The 16938-nt window shown below is 40.2% G+C and overlaps 1 protein-coding gene across 4 annotated transcripts in view; it reads right to left on the bottom strand.

Moving 5' to 3' along the window:
- Window positions 1–202: 202 nt before the first annotated feature.
- The window catches only part of ZFYVE28 (zinc finger FYVE-type containing 28), a 151181-nt gene continuing 134445 nt past the window's right edge, over window positions 203–16938 (bottom strand). For all 4 annotated transcript variants that reach the window (XM_048303972.1, XM_048303971.1, XM_048303970.1 and 1 more), the window contains 4 exons: window positions 16305–16421; window positions 14641–14745; window positions 3430–3533; window positions 203–2489 (listed from right to left, as the gene is read on the bottom strand). In XM_048303972.1, the coding sequence (XP_048159929.1) occupies window positions 2358–2489; window positions 3430–3533; window positions 14641–14745; window positions 16305–16421 (458 nt within the window). In that variant the 3' untranslated portion in view covers window positions 203–2357. The remainder of the gene's footprint in view (window positions 2490–3429; window positions 3534–14640; window positions 14746–16304; window positions 16422–16938) is intronic.

A 16938-nucleotide genomic window follows, 5' to 3' on the forward strand; every position in this document is an offset into this window, starting at 1 on the left:
ATGCTAAGTGACAGGCTGGTATTCCAGCGTTGATTTACCATGCCTTCACTGTATGGGTGACTTCCCTTTTCAAATTTAAACTAATTTCTTTTATGTTATTTGCAAAGTGAGAAAGAGTTAAGGCCAGTTTGTTTGACAGGATGGCAGCTGTCACTCCATGTAAACAGACCTCAAAATGAAAGAGCAGTCCAGCACATGGAAGTAGAAAGTCCTGACACTTTAATTATCTGAAGAGATTACAAGATGAAAGTCTTCCTTGAGGCAAATGTATATTAGTATCGATATAGTCATTGTGCTTTTCAGTAAGAGAAATAGGAGTCTGTATTTACATAAGAAACTATAGTGTCTGAGATCTTTAAATATCATATTTATGGAAATGATTCTGAATTACAGCATTTACAAAATAAAAACAAGCTTAAATAAATATTCAGTCCATTAAATAAGATTTTTTTCCACAGAAGCAACTTTTTGTGCATATTTATTTCACAACTGAAGTTTGTTGCAATTTTTTTATCCTATAAAAGAAGCATTAAATTTCTTGTGTGTTTTTTTTTTCCTAAAAATAAAACTGCAATAATCATTGCAATGTGAAGCCTGAGATTTAAGCCTGAATAAGTATCATTGCTTGCACCGCATTACCCATGTCCCACCAATCACCCAACCCCATGCCTTTCCAAACTCTGGTGAATACAGACACTCCAACCCAAGGATTTTATGAGAAGGATTTCAGGGAAGTAATAATAATAAAAAATATAAATAAGGTGAAAATAACACATCAGAGCTGACATTGTCTACAAACAGCATCATAAGGCTTGTGCATTACACATAAACTAAGTGAAGCTGTTTCATCTGAATCAAAATGACAGTAGTGCCAAACCGCAGCACCCTTATATGGCTCATTAACACTGAACAGTAAACCACTGAGCAAAGGGAATGTCCCCCCAAAAATAATTAAATTTAAAAAAAAAATTAACACTGGCCAGTTTTGCCTTATCATTTTGAGTGACAACCTTTCTCGAGCGTGATACCACAAACAACTTCCTCATCCATTTCTGTATTTGAAACACAGTGTGTAACACCACGAATCAGGAAAGGGGGCACAGCAAAGAGCTCTTGATCTCATTTCCTCTGTAACCACAGCACACACTGTCTTGCTTTTCATGTGCCCAACTCAAAGCATGTCCAAATGCCTTTGAAACCTCAGTGCTCAGAGAGCTCTTACTGCAATAGTTCATGCAAGATCATAGCATGAATCCGTGTGAGTCTTATTTCTTTCCTCTCCAAGTGGAGATAAAAATTATTCCCCAGTGTTTCAAATAAATACAAATGTCTTCTGAGTTGTTAGCATGAGTGAAGTACCAGTATGCACTATTTTACATGGTTACTCTGCCAAATGTGGACAACAAGTACCCTTCTCTGACTGACCATTCTGTAGGACCTTTTGGATACCTCATTATATATTTGCCTTTTAAAAAATATTTTAAAAAATCTCAGTATGGGAGAAATAATTTGTCTCATCTACTAAATTTTGCTGCCAAACTGTAAAAAATATCTATTTTAATATGAATTAATTTATTTGGTAACCACTTCCTCTGAAGTTTGTTAAGTTTTAAATGCTGATATAGAAACCAAACCTCTGTATTAGACTTTTACTAACAGGATTTAGCATAAATGATTCAGATTATGAATACCTCCAAAACTCCAAACTATGGAACTGGAAGTTGTAAAAATTTTTAGAAGACAACCTGGAGTTATTGCTCTGCTTGGTAAATGAAAGGCAACAGGAATTACTGTTTTAGGGCCTTCAGTGCTTTCTATGGGATTCGCAGAAAATTTTGCCTTTGTAAATATCCAATACAGATTTGAAATAGATTTGCTTTTATTAATTCTAGCATAGGTAGCGAAAATCTAGTAATGGGGAAGTTAAATGGCAGCAGGTGGGAGAGTGCTGATGCCCACAGCCATGCTGGAATTCCAGTGGGCACAGGAGTGTCTGAGCTTTGGGACTGATCTGCTGGGATGGACTAATTAACTGGCTACTCTGTTCCTAGCATGTAAGATAAGCAGCAATTCTCTGAGCCCTATTTCCTTCCACACAGTGCATTTGTTCTGCATATGGCATCGTAACATTAATGTTATAAATTTATGGAAGACTGTACTGTAGCCTTAGAGCTACAGACGCTTCATAGTTCCCTTTAGCAGCTTAGTAAAATGCAATAAAAACTGTCTGTACAAAATTTATAATAATGGATGTCAAAGCCTACGTGCCCTCATTGGGTCCCTCTTTCAAGTCTTGGCTTAGGTCAAATGTATCAGTCCGTGTAAGACTCCAGAAGACACACCAGTAGTTTAATATGTCAGATACCAGCTCTGTCACTATAGAAAGGAGTGACATGGAACATGTAACAGTGAGTGCAGACACGGACAGGCTTCATCTGGCCATAACGAGGTAATGGAGCAGAGTGGGAGGAACAGCGGGAACAGAAGATCTGAAAAACAAGAGGGAAATTTCTCTTCAGTTCCTCTGAAGAACAGAATGGGACAAAATTGATTTCAAAGGAGAGGAGAGAAGATTGTATGAGCTGGCACCACCACCGTCCTCAGCACAGCAAGTGAAGGGCCTCTGCAGGCAATCCCTGCCCAATGACCAGTTTATCTGGCTGGGCTCAGTCCCTCTGGTGAGGGTGCCCAGCACTGACAGTAGCCAAGGCAGACCTGTCCACCTCTGCAGGTCACAGGGGAAGGCAGTTTCATCAGAGGTGCAAAGAAGCATCTCTCCCCTGGTTTTAAAGGAAGACTAGGGGAATATTTGTGAATATCTCCAAATTTCATACTCCTGCAAGTCCACTACATGGTTAACAAAAGCAGCTTCTCCACCCTTTCCCTTTTTAACTGGCACACCAGCCAGCAAGCGAAATGGGACTGCAGATTTCTGGCTTCCTGAGGTACATGACTGCTTTTTTTCTTCCTCGCTCCCTCTTCCTCCCCCACAAACTTGCAAAGCAGCAGCCCTACACACCACAGTGATCCTGCAAAGGTTTGGAAAGAAAGCAAAGGGACATACTATACTGTCCCTGCAGCTCAGCTGTGTGTGCATCACCCCTGGCAGTGCAGGCTGCCCTGGCTCATTAGAGCTTACAGCAGTAGTCCAGAGTGACTCTGTGTTGGGGTGGGGAGTGTTCTAGGATCTCAAGAAGGGAATTCTGCCTTCAGCTTTACACAGCTTATTGCTGTATAAAAGTCAAACCCCTCCCCAACCCTTTGGAAACATAGGCTGAGAGTTGGCAGCCAAGGCACACAAAAGCACCTGCGAACTGAGAACCCTGGCTGAGCATGCACATTTTGCTGTGCAGCTGAGTTTCTGTGGTCCACATGAATTTGCTGCTCTCTTTGGTGGGTACTTCCTCACATGTTTGACTGAGTCATTACCTTGCCACAGCTCCGACAGTGGTGCTTCCTGCGAATGACTGTGAAAGGAGCCTTGCACGCAGTGCAGTAGCTGCAGACTTCATCTGGAACCCAGTCAGGAGGATCTGTCAGAAACACAGCAACAAAAGGGAACATAAATCAAAAGGGAATAAAACCAAACGTGTGATTACCAGATCCTCAAGGAAGTAGGGAGAATAAAATGTAACAGCAGCTGCTTTCATCTGCATTTCTCCAGGTGCTTTGCAAACAGCAGCTGAGTGAGTTCAGGATGCCCAGAAGGGCTCAACTCCCCCCTTCTCTGCCAGGCACTCACGTTTGGGCAGAGCACATCAGGCACTAAAATGGCCCATGAGAGCTTTGGAATCAAAATAAAATCTATCTTAGTCAAATGCAAGTGGCAGGGAAAAGGAGATAAGCAAAATAAAGTAAGAAGACAAGAGATTATTAAAGCAGAGCTGGATCACAGGTGTTTTTGTCAGTGCTGCCCAAAACAAGCTTAGAGTGGAGATCATTCCCAGCCTCTTCAGCCTTCCTACAGAAAGGCCAACTGCTTTGCTGCAGTTAGGCAAGCAACTATACAGGTAATAAACCTGAAGCCTGATTACCATCTGCTAAATTATCAGGACTCTTAATGGAAGTCACCAGTAACTACAGCAAAACCACAAAATCAAGTGTACATGGCTTAGCAGAGAAAGAACACACCCATTATCGTGAACAGCATGTTTCAGTTGTTTATGTCTCCTGTGAGCTCTCCAGCCTCCCATAAAAGACAAGCAGGGAAATGATTTGGTTTTGGCAAGGCAGAAGGTAGCGGGCTCCCTTCTGTTGAGCTCTTTCTGCTCACAACAGGCTGACATGACCTCAAAGAGTCTGGAGTTACAAGTGTAGAAATGATGAAGCTGACTGCTTAATTAAGTTGGTAAAAATCTAATGAGGGCAAAGCAAGTTGTATCCAGAAGGAACCCATGGACACAGTGAACATGAGCTGCTTGGTGCATTTACCCAAGTTCCCTGTATGCAGCTTCTTTCTGAGTATTATTTACAGTTTGCAAGCCATGCAATTGCTGATTTATAAACCTGACAAGCAAGATCCCTGCCTCAAGGAGCATACTATCAAACAACAAAATATATGGTGCAGTTAATGCAGAGGTTAAGAGGGCTATAGCTACAGGCAGAAAGAAGATAATTAAATGAAAATCCACTGTTTTGTTCCAACATAACCATGACCAGCTTTCATGTGTTTGTCACATTGCAACATCTGTCAAATTAAAAGTACAAAGGATATAGCATTCAATGCAAGAAATTGCTCCAAAAGCAGATTAATAAAACCAAAGAGAACTTAGAATTTGACTCAGCTTTTACAGGCCTCTCTGAAACTACTTAAAAGTTGAACTAGCTTAAGGAAGCTATCCTTCACTTAATTAATTGAGTGGTCTGATACAAGTTACACCTACAGGGCCAGTAACCCAAAACCAGAAGTTGATGTGCAGAGAAATGACCAATGTGGTGAAAAAAAGGAGATTGCACATAGAAGCCTTCACCTCATCCCTGGGAACAGTTCACCAGAAATGTTCTGTGGGGACACAAGGCTACAAATTCCTACTTCAAAGGCAGGATTCCCTTCAGCAGCAGGGAGATGTAGGACTGCCAGCTTAAGTCAAGCATTAATAACAATGGAGCCAAGAGATACTCCTTTCCAATGCTTTTCCTTCTCTGCAATCTCCCTAGACACTACATGTATCTTGCCCAGTGAAACTTACTCCTAATATCAGTTTATAAGGTAGCTTTTGAAAACATGGTGTCACTTTCTCTGACCTGAAACCATGGCAAGCCTGACGGAGCATGCCCATGTTCTCCATCCAGGAGGCTCCTTGGGTTATCACATATATCCGAAACAAAAAGCGAAAACATGAACCAACAACAATGTTCCTGTTTAAAACTTGTCTCTACAAAGATTGTGTTTTCAGAGAATTAACTGTCCAGTGATTCTCACTCATTTTGAAGACAGCAAAATGTAGGAAGTTATTCAAGCTCTGTGCCACCAGGTCTCCCTCTGCAGATCTGGTGGAAGCAGGTTTGGTAAGATGCCCAATTCGATACTGATGCTTTATCAACTGTACTGCAGTGTGGGCTGCCAGGTTCAAATAGTTACTGATTTTAATATTCACAGAAAAGCCACAAAGCACAGGCCGTTTCTGCATCCCCTGCAGCATCCCAACGTGATGTGTCACTTCTGCAGCAGCTGGAACCATCATCACTCCTTCCCTCAGATCACAGGTAGTCCACAGACATTATAAGCCAACACAACCTCCCCACAAGGACTTTGGAACTCATCAACAGAAAGCAGCTTTTCTTATCAGCTGTTTAATTTTTGGTTTGGGTTTCTTTGAGAGGCTTTTTTTGTTTGTTTTGGTTTTTCGGGAGGAGGGACAGGGTTATTTTTTCTTTTTTTTATTCCCCCTATTTTTTTCTGTTGTTGCCCTGTAAGTGCAATGCTGAAAAAGTTATTTCTTAATTAATCTTGCATGGATTTGCCTCTATGCTAAATAGAAAGAAAAACTGAAAAAAAAGCCAAAAAACACCCACCAAATTTTGATAAATAATGACCTTAAACTAATAATAATCATATAATCCATAATTCATGGTTACAGAATCACTTGACTGACAGATGAATTAATTTGAAAACTTTGTTTTTGTAAAAAATAATTCACGACTTATTAGCAATGTACAGAAACAGTAACAGCCCTCTCCACAGAACACTCTCCTGCAGCAGAGACTCTCTCTGCCTCCACGCTGGTGTCATGTCAGCTGATTCACTAAATTAACGCATCAGTAGAGTGGCTAAAGGGCACATTTTTCCCCAGACAGTGACTCATCAGCAGAGGTGCACAGCCAGTCCCGTGCCCCATTGCCTCAGGGGTTTAGTGCCCTCCCAACATCCCAACTGCTCGCACCAGGATCTGCTGCACTGCAGCACACCCCCAAATAGTAACACTTGGTTATGTAACAGCTTTCAACATTCAAAATGCTGTACAAATGTAATTGCTTTAATCCTCATCACCCAGCTACAGTCAGTGTGTGGGGAGAAATCAGGAGAGGGATGTCTTGCACAACATCATACAGTGGTGCAGCACTGAAATAACATTTAAAATAGGGAACTTTGGGCCACTACCCCAATGCCTTTCCTTCCAGCTGACTAAAAATGGCCTTACACTGACTACAAACACAAAGTTGTGAGACCATGCTCTTAGAAATAAAATGCAATCCTGAACTGGAGCCAAAGTGCTCACCCCTGGCAGGAAGGATGAAGTCCTGATGACTTGATCTCTCCGAGCCCATACAAGCCCCGGTGGCAAGAGGATCCCACCCCTTGGTTCCCCTCACCAGTCTCATCTCTCCCAACCCTGGGAGCGGCCTCTCTGACTTACACACATTAAGGATTGAGTCACTGGGCTTTTTATAGAACAGGCTTTTGAAATACTCTCTGAAGAGCACTCTCATGAGGGGATAAAGCTTCAATGCAAGGAGCAGAGAGTGTGTTACACAAATTAAACCCCAAGCATGAGCCTGAAGATGTGCTGGAAGCAGGGCAACAGCACCGCATCCACAGGCTTTTTATGTTACAGTCCTTCTCCAGGCTATGCTGCTCCATTAGCTCTGCATGCTGCAGCAAATAGCAATATCCAGTCTCTAAAGCATTATCTGCCTGTGCTTCGGGGATTTGGACAAGGAAGGGAGGGAAAACCTTGTTCGTGGGCTAATTGGCCCGGTGCTTTATCATGCAATGAGAGTTTGGAGAAGTCTGCTGGGAAACGGATGAAGTCCACAGCACAAACATCAAAGAGGAGGAGGAAGGGAAGGAAGGGATTAATGAGACAGACTACAGAAATAAATTTTAGAAGAAAACATTAAAAGCATGCTCAGAAAAAACAGCAGAGAAATTAAGAGAAATAAGTATTTAAATGAATAAGAAACAAGTTTAGAGAAAGGAAAAGGCAAAAGATAAAATTAAATAGTGTTAAGACTGAAAAAGGCTCTTAACTATTCAAACATCTTGCATTACAATTTCTCGTAAACCATGAAATTTTACAGTCTATTTATTTTATGTTGTAGCTTTTAGAATTCACCTTTACATGTCTATGCCATCTCATTAGCTAAAAACATTTTCTGCTCCTACAGTTAAAAGTCAGATCAATCCAAGATGCTGGAGCTTTAAGAAAACCATAATCATGGATGAAAAAAATCACAGACACTGTAAACTGTCAAAAAACACATTAATTAATTTTGCTTAAATATGTGCAATAGACCTAATGCACTCCCATCTAATCTTAGAAAACCAAGATGATCATCTCTCTGTCTCAGAATACAGGAGGAAGAGAACCTGGACCCGGATCCATCAACTGCGAAGGTGAAGTTCATTCAGTGGTGCTGAGACACAGGAGACCGAAGCAGAGAGAGAAACAATCTCCAAAGTTGTTGGAGACTGCAAAAGGCCTAAGCTAGCAAATCTATCCTCTGGTAGGAAACAAATCAGAAACATGATTGACTCCCAGAAACAACACCATGACTCCCCATTGAAGAGCAGCTGCTCAACCCTAAGCTTGTGGTGGTGTTTGTGTTACAGTCAAACAATTCAAAGAAAAGACCTCTTTCTTCATCTTTTGTTTTTATCAAGTATTCCTAATGTAGAACTCCAACTGAAAGTTCCTCTGCATTGATGTGTGTTGGATTTCAGAGCACATCATGCAAAATAACCCTGATTACACTTCTACCAAACTAATCTGAAGAGGGCTGCTCCTACAACAGCCTGTGGAACTGACACCGCTGCAGCCGTCACAGTGCATTAACCTCACAGCTGAAAAAAGGGTCAGATGGGTTTGCTGGAGCTCTTCTGATGAAAGAAGGATTGTAAATTCTCATGGTTTTAAGCACAGACAGTAGAAAACTAAGGTGACTTGACTTTACCCCTCACTTCAACTGCCACAGTAAAATGAACCTTTTTTGTCTATCATCATTTTCCACACATCATTCTGGGCAATCTCTGACTCTCATGTAAGATTCCTAAGAGGCAATTGTACCAAAGTAATCTTTGTCCTTGCTCAGTAGATTCAGCGTTGATTACAGCCAGCTTGCAATTAAAAAAAAAAAAAGCATGCTTAATATAATTTGATGAAAATTTTGGGGGTGAGGGGAAAAGAGGTACAAACTTCTGAGCTCAGCTCTTGTCAAATAGCTTTCTTAGGATGGAATTTCTATGCAAATCTAGAAAGTTTTCACCAAAACACAGAGCTTTGCAAACTTGGGCTCAAGCCTCTGCTCTGCCTGATTCAGTATCACCTTGAATGATGTTGTCCTGTGTCCATTCTGTCCAGGTACATGATCAGCAACTGGTTCTTTGGGCAAAATAATTATTTACACAAAATGGAGCAACTCTCATAGAAAACACTGGTTTCCATTGAGATATGGGTCAAATCTTTAAATAAGACAGAGCAGAGACTTGGATCTTCCAAATAAAAATTAGTAGGAATATTCTCTGTAAGACCTACCAACCATTATAAAATAGCAAAAAACTTGATTATTTAGATCTACATACAACATACCAGAACACTCAATACACGTATTTATAAGACAAAAAGTTTCAAACCTAATCAAAATCCCAGTTATGTTATGGAGTTGAATAAGCCTGTACTTTACAGTATTTAGGGGATATTTTCCTGTAAGTACTGCAAGGAAGTCTCAACAAGTTCCACATAGTGCCAACAAAGAGGAATAGTCTTTGAGGGGGAAAAAGGGAAAAGGCTCTGAGCAAGTTCTTAAAACCTAAGTCAGATAGAATTATTACATTACAGCCTAAAACCTGTAAGAATCCTGTAAGTCTACAGGCATGATTAAATATGTTCAGTTGTATAAAACATTGCTTCCGTATGGAAGTTCAATGCTAGATTCCTCTCTCACACAGTGTAAGCAGAGCTGCTGAATAAGGAAAAAGTGAAAAGCGAGGTGGACAGAACATGTTTGGCCACTGAACTGTGCAACAGTTTAACTTCTTTCAATCAGACGGTGTTGCTGATCATCATGATAAATAACAGAGTCACCATAGGCACATAGAGGACAAAAGAAAAACCGAAGCATTCAGCTGGGGCTGACAGGTAATTCTAGAGCCGTGGTGATAAGATTCTTCACATACAGGAGCATGGGTGGGTTTTCCTGACCTGGTGACTTCTTACTGCAACAAGAACAAGAGCTTGAGCCTCAGAACTGTGAACTTCTAAGTTGTGCTTGTGCTGCTGGTTAGAGAGCAGTCAGGGCCTATGACTAGACAGGAGCGGGTGGGCTGGCAAGGGATCAGGGAGAAATAGTGTGTGTTGTGCAGCAGATACTAACACTACTTGGCACAAACAGGTATTTGTACTGGCAGCCACAGCAAATCCATTAATGTCTGGAGTTATAACTAGGTGGTTGCAAGCAAGGCAATTCTGTACAGGTGCCAGAGGGATAAGGAGTGAAAATGCACGTAAGGCTGAAGAGAGCAGAGATGCTACAGCAAGTATTTTCATGGAGCACCAACAGCTTCATAATGCTTGCTGGTTTCCCTTGAGAAAATCTTCAGATTTCTAGATATCTCATGCTTATTCTACGACAAGAAGCGTAACTCACTTTCTTAGCCTGCCTTTAACTTCATTAAATGGGTAATTATAAATATTCACATTTCCCTCAGTTGTAACAGATCAATCCTCCTGAGTAATAAGTTACCCCAAAATATACATGTATTAAAACTCAGATTTTCCTAAGTGTAGTATTAAAATCAGCAAACTCACAAGGATAAATATAATGCTCCCAAATACGGCAAGCAGCATCCCACTTACACTTGGTCCCATAAACAAACTGATAAATGAAAACATAAAAAGGCAATTTTGAAGCCAAAGAAGTTAGGAAGATACTCTGTGTGTGTGTAAACCTATGTATATACATGGGAATCTGCTGGGAAATACAAAGCAAGTTTTCTGTTAGGGCTACAAGTATGACACCAGATGCATAAACGGCAGGAAGACATCAAACTTCTACTTCCCCAGTGTTTGGTCTTTCTGAAGCTGTACTGCGTATTAAGAACGACACAGCTCTGTCTTGACAGGGATGCATTTATACTGGGTAGAGTAAGAGCAATTTGCTTACCTTTTCAAACACGGAGGTTTCCTTTACACTGTGTGTGACACATGCTGCCCACTCTCAGTCAGCCTGTTATCCAACAGTGGTTTGTCCAAGCCGGAGCTCAGGAACTTCCTAACAAGCTTCTTCCTGTGCTGGTTTGTAGCTCACCAGGGCACAGGGAGAAAGGCAGTACTATGGAAGTTCCCAGAACACAGCCCCTGTCTGCTGTTACTGCAATTCAGAGCAAGCACTACTGGCAGCCAAGAGTCCAACCTGCTCCCTTCTGAGCATCTGCCACTACAATTTGCTTTGAGTTTATACACAGAACTTTGTCCCCCACTGGCCATGACCTCCATTATACAACCAGGACAAGAAATTTTACTGTATTTAAAAATTACTTATGGAATATTGCATAAATTAATATTCTACTACAGGAAAACAAAATTTGTTTTACATTCTCTCCCTATAAATATATATAATTTTTTAATACTCCATGAAGTATAAATGTATATGCTTTGTGAAAAAAATCCTAGCGCATTAGGACAGCAAAGATTAACATACAGAGCATAGGCTCATGTTTTTGTTTTGCAATGCCAATTAATCTGTAGTTTATTGTATTTCAACCTTCAGAAGGTCACAGGATTTAACTCTTATACCCTTGCCAATGTCAGTTGGCTCATAATAAACATTCATATTTGTTTTATGGCCCACACCAGCTGGTGGGTTTTATATACAATAAGAATGAGAAATCTGACAAAAACAAGTGATACATCTTCATAATCTGAATAGAGGATGAAACCTTCAGTAGAATCTCAAAGCCATTTATTTGTTCAGGTTGCTGGGCTTGCTTTCCATTTTTTGGGTTTTTTTTAGTACCATTAATTGAATACAATCTTAAACATTTGCTACATTTGTTTAGAGGGATTTATTTGATAATAGGGAAGAGCTTTCCTGGCAGATAGTTGGCTGGACCTTCTTAATTTGATACATGTTCTGCCACAATGGCAGAAGGAGGAGCTACTGATGTGCTCCTTTGCTTTAAATTGTTTTCATAGTCAGCTGAAATAACTGAATGACTTGAGGTATAGAATTGATGTACAAAAAAGGAATTAATTAACTTTGATGCAAGGCTCTCAGATGTTGTGTTGAATCCACTTACAGTGATAGCTATGGTGTATTCCTATACTCCTGTTGATGGCCCATGGCCCATATTTGGCCTGAAGGACAAATCCACCAGGCTTACTAAAAGAAATAGGGCACAATGTTCAAGCAGCAAAAGTTGCCTTAACCACCAGACATCCTCCACCTGCACCGAAACATCACCCAAAGTCAGGGGCTGTTCCTTCCACAGTGACCAGCAACAACAAGGTACATGGGGAGGTGGTGTAAGGGGGAGAAAGCACATGGCTGCTGAGGTTAAAATCTTGGTGGAAGTCTGCGCCTCATACTGGATGCCTCAGGGATGGCAAAACCATGTATCCCATTAGCTATCCTTGCATACCTCAGAAAAAAGTCTGCACAGTGTTGCCAGCAATGACAACTTGTGACCTGGAGGGACAAGGGGGTTCGGCATGTTATCAGAGATGAGGGGTGTTTCTAAAGTTCCCATAAATTCAACAAACTGACCCACTTCAGATGCCCCTTTTCGTAGACTTCATGTGACTTCTTGTGTTTTGGAAGATGGAGCTCATCTCCATACTCCCCAGCATCCTCTGTCTCTTCGGGATACATAAAACTCCTGCCCATCAGGAACAGAGCCAAGTAACAGCACACTACACTCTTCAGTTTACAGTCAGAAGAGCTGTACTGGTTTGTACAAGTAGATATTTGCAGCATAACCACTTACACAGAAACCAAGGGAGGTTCCCAGAGAAAGCCTGCAAGAAGACTGGTGCCACATGGCCAAGCCTTCCCAGGGAGCCTGTGTGGGTACCAAAAGCAGAATTCCTGCAGGAGCACTGCAGGAATTGGCTCTGTTTAGAGGATATGTTAGCATGGGACAACATTGGGCCAAGGCAGCCAAGCTCATTCTGGCATCCATGTCTACTTACTCAAAAGGGACTCGGTTATCCCACAAAGACCTGCTTTCTACCACACAGGCACACATAGAACATCTGCTATTCTGGAATAAAGGTGCAGGCACGGGGTTGTTTTTGCTAAAGTCATCTGCATATGCTGTAAATACTACAGATCTGGTTTTACCATTCACTTAGGGCAGGGACATAACTGATTCATGCTGCAGGACTTTTGCACTTTCAAAGATTCCCCTTAACTGCACTGGCTGTAACATCACCTAAGTATCCAGACTGTTGTCCTCTTATTTCAGTAAATAACATCCCAACTCACTTCTCTAAACATAAAACATTCCCCATGCCAGTAGCAGCTGCCATGAAAGGCTGAAGAACCTTAAAAGCTGAGCAACATGCCAGGAAGAGAAGTGACTTCACTGTGACAAAATGTACATCCACTGTGAGAGGGTTATTTAGCATCCTGCAGTTCAGAATAACTGGCTTTCAAGTTCTCTAAGTCAAATTCACCAACAGCATCAGCATCGATCCAAAACAAAAGACAATGAATTGAAATGGTAGAGAAGGAATAATCTTGCACTCTTTTGCAATATAGCCTATACACAGTAAGGATTTTGCTTAAAGATTTGTTCCTTCCTGCACCTTCTGTGACATTCTGAATTACAGCACAATAAAAAAATCAATTAAAATGACTACTGAATAGTTCTTTATCTGCCTCCAAACCATCTTCCTCCAGAAGAGATAATATTTCTACAGTGCATTATACATGAATCAGCCCTGCTGTTCTAAACATTAGATCCTTTAGCCTGCAGCTTCAGAAGAGTATGCAAGCAAACCATGGGTTTTATATAAGCACAAAATAAGTCATAAATACGTAGTATTACTCTAAATTCTAATCTTTAAGAGTTCTTTTTTTTCCCCTGTGATTTCTGATTTTTATTACAAATGACATGAACCAGTAGTTCTTTTCTGTTGGTCACCACCCTCCACATACAAGCAGAGGCACACACTGCTTATCACCCATATCATCCTGCATTCCAAACCTCCCACTGGAAGGACAGTAGTGTACATGGACAAACACATAACAATACATCAAAGTTTTAAAGCCCAGGGAAATTACTGCACACTTGAGTTTCTGGGAAGCTCAGATACAGTTTCATAGTTGATGGTTGTCTTGTTACTTCTCACTTGACCACAGACATATTACTGCTCTGATAATTGGGCTCCTGGTGTGCTGAAACCACCACTTAGCCTTGAAGATCAAAGCTGATTGCTTTCTTGTTTGCTCCATCTCATATATCTTTTTCCTTATTCTTTGACTGCAAGTGCTCTGAGATTTTTTTAATCCATTTTTTATACTGTATTTGCCATAATAGGACTTTAGCCCATAACTAACTCCAAAGAAGCTCAGATTAATAAAAGACAAACAACTCATGAGCTTTCAGAATACTGGAACCCCAAGCAGAACCTGGAGACTTACATGCTTTTTTCGTTCTTACCATGTACTCAGAGAGAGCTGAGCAACCTCAGCAGATTTACCTAAAACTATCCTTTTCTTCAAAATAATGTGGTGAAGAATGTGGAAATATGAACCAAAATGTCTTGATCAAAGACAAAAGTAAAGAAAATACGAAAGGTACTTCTACCTTGGGATAAAGCAGCACATCCACATACACATGATATAAAAACCCTCTCAAGATTTGTTTGACAAGACCTTACTTAGGGCTTTGCATCTCATATAGCCCTCAGAAACTCATCAGATGTAACCTCATACACTGTATTAAAGCCTTTAATATACAGACCCTTTCTACACTGATATAGAGGAATTCATACTGAATATGACAATTTGTAGACAAGTTTCATGAGGCTGTAAAGAAATATGCTCAGTTTACCTTCTGACTTTGTCTCTAAAACACAGCCTGACAACATTTTATACTCACCTTCCAGAGCCAAACACTAAAAGACTTTTCATTTTAATGATCACTTTTTACACATCAGTGTTGTCTCATTTTAATTCTTAGAAAAAAGAAAATACCTTCAAAGTCCCCATCTCTGGCTTTTGCTGCAAGTTCTGAGGATGATATACTTTCTTGACATAAAGCACAGTCTTCCAATGCTGCATTCCTTAAACCATGATTAACTGTAAAACAATTCAAAAAGTACTTGTATTTTTCCAATTTTCACTTGAAAGATTCATGTTAGAACTTCTGGGATTAGACTACAGTAGCACCTTCTTAGACTTCTTGCTTTTTCTTTACCCTGACACAAACAGTGATTTACAAGTCTCCTATTTTTCTTTGGGATGACAACAGAAATGAAAGATGCTGTTATTACAGTACACGCAGTCCTCTTACTTCTGCTAGTTTAGCTGCATCCTACATTTTATTTCCCAATTCTTAACTTGGATCCTTTAAAATAAGTAGATTTTGAGAACGATGAGAGATTCCCAAGGTGAATCACACGCATCAAATCACATATATCAAAGAGAAACTTCATCCCAAAACTCCCCTTTTTCCCTGCTCATTTTGTTTGTGCTTACTTTTGTCAATACCATCTTTTTTAATGCAAGAGTTCATCCATTAGAAATTATATCCATCCAAGTACTATTGACTAATATATATTTCCCAGTGATAATTCTTTACAGCTCCAGTTTCTTTATTACTCTTACTTGAAGGCCCAGGAGCTCTTGTGTTCTCTCTAGCAATTCTGTCTAACCCCATTTATTTTTTTAACAATAAAACCCCCAGTCTATTGTCACATCATGACAGGCTGCCACCATAAAACTGTTGTGGAAGTTCCAACCAAAAGTAATAGAAGACTGTAATGCATGTTGTGCATTATCCCACTGCGGAGTTGGGACTGTAGATTTTTTCTGCTAACTTGGTCCAACTTTTAACTGTTTCACATAGAAACCTCAATGCTTTTAAATGAAACTGGAGAAAGACAAAGTTTTCAAACTGTAGGAAAGGAAGTAGGAAAAAAAATAGAGCTCTGATCACTTTCAGATGCTGGTAGTTCTAATCATAACAAAGGACAAAGGTAATTGCAGCCTTCCTGGGATGACATGGTTATTCTTAGATAAGTTACCAGACTTGCTGCTTAGAAAAGAAATAATAAAAATGGTCATAGAGGGAAAAAAAAAATTTCGTTGGCTCATGATCTAGTTCTGGTTCTGTTACTTTAATTACCAAGAATTCAAATGTGGTTATTTTTCTATTTTTTAGCCACATTCTTCAATTTCTTCAAGACAGGACAGATTTCAGCATCTCAGTGAACATTCCCATCTTATAGTCTGCTCTTTGGTAATTTAAAACATACCCAGTGTGAAACAAATCAGGGGGTGGGGAATAAATCTACGAAGTCCAAACCCCGCATAGGTTATGGGCTATAAACTATATGGGCTACAAACACAGTGCTGCTGTAACACACAGAAATATGTGAACAGCAGATGGACTCTGAAGACTTTAACTCTTTAATATTCGCCTTAAGACTAACTCCTGCGTTCCTATACAGTAACTTCAACCTGTTTACAGTCTGTTTCTATGACTTCATTTAAACTTAGGTGAAATCACTGTACAGTGAGTCCTGTCAAAAAGGTAACAATATGTTAAGGGAATTCTTGTCAAATAGTTTATGGAACCCCATAGGGCTGCTGCCAGCAGAAATTTGCTATAGAAAACAAATGTTTAGATCTTTTACCTTTCTTCTGCTTTTCCTTGTCTTCTGTTTCAGGCTTGGTTGCCATAACTTCAAACAAGGTCTTTAAGATACTTCTCAGATCACTAGCATAGTTTGTCTGCAGCTGGTCAGCAACACCTTAAGAGTTTGAGAAAATGGGTAAATCATTTCTAGACTATTACACAATCCTTAAAAAAAGTACTTAAATCTGCCTCTTACTACCAGTAATGGCCTCACTTATTTTCAGGGGATCACTTGCTCACGTTAGGAATAAAAATTGAACATCTGAATAAACTAATTCTCCATAATGGCCAAGTTACATTCTGGTTTTTATGCTACCTGCAAGTCAATACATATCTTCCTTATCCTTTGGCAGGAAACACTGAGAGATTCATTTTGCATGAAAATAGAACTGCTAAGTCAAATTTCATTCCTTGAACACAATAAGGCATCACCAGGAAAAAATCAAACCTGATATAAGCCCAAATTCTTCAACACTACAGGTCTAAAGGCATCAGCATGTCTGGCATCTCTGATTCTGTAAGCTCCAAACAGGTAACAGGTCCTTCTAAACCAGACTACAACTTAGGCCCCAAAGACAGAGTCTTCCTGAAACTTCCTCTCTAGTCCTTTCTACCATAACTTGATGGGCAAA

The sequence above is a fragment of the Corvus hawaiiensis genome, chromosome 5 (assembly GCF_020740725.1).
Source record: "Corvus hawaiiensis isolate bCorHaw1 chromosome 5, bCorHaw1.pri.cur, whole genome shotgun sequence".
NCBI lineage: Eukaryota > Metazoa > Chordata > Aves > Passeriformes > Corvidae > Corvus > Corvus hawaiiensis.